Source organism: Priapulus caudatus, unplaced genomic scaffold (genome assembly GCF_000485595.1).
Source record: "Priapulus caudatus unplaced genomic scaffold, Priapulus_caudatus-5.0.1 Scaffold10, whole genome shotgun sequence".
Lineage (NCBI taxonomy): Eukaryota > Metazoa > Priapulida > Priapulimorpha > Priapulimorphida > Priapulidae > Priapulus > Priapulus caudatus.
Window position 1 is genome coordinate 271683 of NW_014577071.1, and position 4321 is coordinate 276003.

Consider the following 4321-nt stretch of genomic DNA (forward strand, 5'->3'; position numbering starts at 1 on the left):
TGCTGCTGCTGCTGCTGCTGCTGCCGAGAGAGAGAATCCATTATGATACTAGCAAGAGTAGATAATAACACATTATTATTGTGTTATTACATACACATTTTATACACATTGTGTTATTATCTACTCTTGATACTAGATAAGCGAGTTTTATCTATGGTCGGAGCGCTGGCCACGATTAAAGACCTGCTGTCATGCTCGCGTGCGCAACTCCGAGCGTGTAATTAAGACTGCGCATATTAATACAGGGTGAAGCAGCAGCAGCAGCAGCAGCAGCAGCAGCAGTAACAGCAGCAGTAGCAGCAGTAACAGTACTCTCTCTCTCTCTCTCTCTCTCTCTCTCTCTTGCTCTCTCTCTCTCTCGCTCTCTCTTGCTTCCTCTCGAGCGTGCCCGCCTGCACCGATCAATTAAAAATTGTCTCAAAAATTCTCTCTCTCTCTATATATATATATATGTTTTTATATGTGTGATATTTTTCTATCCGCGCACACATTCTGCCCGTTTTTTATTTAATCACTGTATTTATTATATTGCTGCCTTATTGTGTTGCATTTCATGGGGTTATCAATTGCTTAGCAAATGAATTTGCGCTATAATAACAGTACATATATATACGTAAAGAGTTGTGTACATATAATGACATTTTATGAAAGCGTGCGTCACGCATCTCGGTGCGTTGCCGTTATCCGATGTCGCAGCGGTGCTGCCACCAGTGGCTGTTCGCCGAAACTTGCCCGCGCCAACTGAAGCAGAACCAGCGCGTGATCTAACACCTCATTCAACACTTTCTCCGCGCTATTGTCACAGCGCTCGCGATTCATGCAGCACTAGAAAGAGAAAGACGACCAAATTACTCGCAGGCACCAGCCTTTACAGGCCGGTTTGTTTTGATCAGGGGGGTCTAGCTTTGCGCTCGGGCTTGCGAACCAGTTTGCGCTCCGAGCATGCCTGTGCTACTACTGCTGCCGCTGCTTCGCTTGCTCGCTGCTGCTATCTAACTCACGAAACGCACCGTCTCAGAATTTTTATCGATAGATTCTTATAGAACACCACACGTATACGATGGAAACATGCGTGCTTCTGCCGCCGGAACTAAACCTTGTACTTCGGCCCAGTACGGGGGTCGTAGAGATGGAGGTTGGCGTATGGACCGCACAGGCTGTACGTAGCGGTACGAAATTCGCGCCCCAACAAGGAACCGTCCGACTCGAGAAACTCGAAGTGTACTCCTGCCTCGACGCCGATCACGTAAGTGCATCTATGCATCTGTCTGTCTATTTTTACTCTCTATCTATTCTGCATTTAACACTTTCTTTTCTCTCTTTCGCTCTCTCTCTCTCTCTCTCTCTCTCTCTCCTTTCTCTCTGTATCGATCTTTTGCTCTCCTTCTCCTTTCCCTCATAATCTGTTCCTGCCCATCTCTCTGTTTTTGTCTCATAACCTCCTCCTCCTCCTCCTCCTCCTCCTCCTCCTCCTCCTCCTCCTCCTCCTCTTCTTCCTCCTCCTGCTCTTCCTCCGGCATCCTCCTCTTCCTTCTCTCTCCCCCTCTCTCTTTCTCTGCGTAGTTTTCTTTCTTGTTACTGTCAGCATTAACATTGCATAAACATGTAGATCGTAGAATCTCTAATTTTCTCGAATCCCGACCCATGTCTGTGCGGATGTGTGCGTGCGTACATATCTGTTAATTGGCATGTGTGCGTGCGTACATATCTGTTGGCATGTGTGCGTGCGTACGTGTCTGTGTTCATGTGTGCGTGCGTACGTGTCTGTGCGGATGTGTGCGTGCGTACATATCTGTTGGCATGTGTGCGTGCGTACGTGTCTGTGGTCATGTGTGCGTGCGTGAGTGTCTGTTGGCATGTGTGCGTGCGTACGTGTCTGTGTTCATGTGCGTGCGTACGTGTTTGTTGGCATGTGTGCGTGCGTACGTGTCTGTGTTCATGTGTGCGTGCGTGCATGCCTGTGGTCATGTGTGCGGTCGTACGTGTCTGTGCGGATGTGTGCGTGCGTACGTATCTGTTGGCATGTGTGCGTGCGTACGTGTCTGTGTTCATGTGTGCGTGCGTACGTGTCTGTGTTCATGTGTGCGTGCGTACGTGTCTGTGTTCATGTGTGCGTGCGTACGTGTCTGTGGTCATGTGTGCGTGCGTACGTGTCTGTGCGGATGTGTGCGTGCGTACATATCTGTTGGCCTGTGTGCGTGCGTACATATCTGTTGGCATGTGTGCGTGCGTACGTGTCTGTGTTCATGTGTGGGTGCGTGCGTGTCTGTGGGCATGTGTGCATGCGTACGCGTCTGTGGAAATGTGTGCGTGCGTACGTGTCTGTGAGTATATGTGCGTTTTTATGTGTGTGGCGTTTGCGTAGCATTTCGCGCGCACGTGTTTGTTGTGTGTGTGTGTGTGGTGTGTGTGTGTGTGTGTGTGTGTGTGTGTGTGTGTGTGTGTGTGTGTGTGTGTGAGTGTGTGTGTGTGTGTGTGTGATGTGTGTGTGTGTGTGTGGTGTGTGTGTGTGCTGCTGTGTGCGTGCGTGCGTGCGTGTGTGCGCGCGCGTGTGAGCGAGTGCGTGCGTGTGTGTCTGTGGGAGTTAGGGAAAAGAAGGAGAAAGAGGCTCCTGTCGATCATTGGACTCACAATGGCTAATTTTGCTAGTATAATACGTTCTTCATCGGACAATGGGAATAAGTCGTAATTTACGCGAAAGTGAAAAAATGTGAAAAGTATCATACACGTGCATCAATCACAGCAATGGTCGTCGAACACCGTGGAACGCTGGTGCTGGCTTGCTCTGTTATATAAAGGCATTTCAACTTTTCCATCTATTCATCTATCCCGCAAATATTATATACACCGCACATTGAATCTACAACATCTATACATTTATTAAAATCCGTGATCCAATCTGTACGTCAGAAATCGTACGTAAATAGCTTTAGGTCACGTGAGCCGCCCCGGCTTTCCGGAAGACAGGCCGCATCGATGTACCGGATGTGCGTGCGTGCGCTATGGTTGCCGCAAAAACAGATGCGCATCCTACATACGCGCCGCACGCTTTGGGAGGCTGAGAGAAAAGCTTACCTGTTCGCACGTCGGCGGGCGGCTCTCCACAAAGCACTCCGGGACGCTCCTCGACAGACCGCGCCTCGGCGATCTGTACCGGTATTTCGCAGTCGAAGCATCATAAATTACGCAACGCTCAATGGTCCGGGCTGGCCTTTTATTCGGCGGTTTTATTGGCGACCACCCGATGCTCGCGGAAAAAGAGCGCGAGAAAATGTAGACGCGCGTTCGATGCAGGGAGCAACGAGTTAAACGGCTTGGGTAGCGTTTGTGCCTATAATTGGGCGAGGGGGTTATATAGGGAACTGTGAACCACAGGATACTGGGCAGGATCGAATCCATTCTGTACGGCGCGAACTATTAAGAACTGTATATACAGTATACAAATCAAGTGGAATATATCGAGAAAATGTTACAATCAAGAGTGATTTTGTCAATAGGAAAATGCTCACTGAAGTGGATCTACGCGGAAATGTATTATATGTGTGCGTCTTGAGCATAGAGCGCGTTGTGTGACGTGCGTAAGTCGTAACTATTTGCTGTGTGCGCTTTGTCACGTATTTTCCATGTGCTTTGCCATTTTCATGTATGTTGTTTGTTGCTATTTGGTGTTTGCTGTTCTTTATTTGCTGCGATGTAAGTTCATATTGGCCATAGGCTATATGTGTTATCAAATTATTAGGGATCATGTTTCATATTTGTGGATGTTTTTGTTATAACAGCCGTGGTTTCCTATTCCTTTGCTATACGCTATGCACTGTGCAGTGTGTATTAGGCCTGCTGCTATGTAGGTGATAAAGCAAAATCAAGTTTTGCCCGAACAAGCCCGATAAAGCCTGATAAAGGCGAGTTGGCCGCTCGCACGTACGCCTTTAGGGTGACTTTCGCCAAGGTTTCAAAAGTATTCAGCGTTTTCGGCGATATTGTGTATCGTGATGGACATGTTGCGACAACAGCGCCTTTTTCTCATAAGCCAACACTGGCAGGTCGCTTGTCGTACATTGTAAACAATCACTCCGCATTTATTCTGTCCTTTATAAAAGCGCGCGCAGATTGAGAATGGAGATAAGACTCGTGCGCAGATAAAAGAAGAGCTGTCTAGTGCGTGCGGCGGACGGCTGAATGTCGCAACCGGGTAGGTATCTACAGTGTATATGTTCGGTACCTACCGCAGTGTATACGTATGAAAAATGTCGCAAGTATTTTCGTGTGATTGATACCTGGTAGCCTACTGATATCCGCCTGGAGTAGAACAATATATATA

The 4321-nt window shown here is 48.0% G+C and overlaps 1 protein-coding gene across 1 annotated transcript in view; it reads left to right on the forward strand.

Moving 5' to 3' along the window:
- Positions 1–816: 816 nt before the first annotated feature.
- LOC106807108 (zinc finger protein 768-like) overlaps positions 817–4321 on the forward strand; it is a 27683-nt gene continuing 24178 nt past the window's right edge. Inside the window, exon 1 of the mRNA XM_014809369.1 lies at positions 817–1246. Coding sequence (XP_014664855.1) covers positions 1061–1246 — 186 coding nt within the window. The 5' untranslated portion in view covers positions 817–1060. The remainder of the gene's footprint in view (positions 1247–4321) is intronic.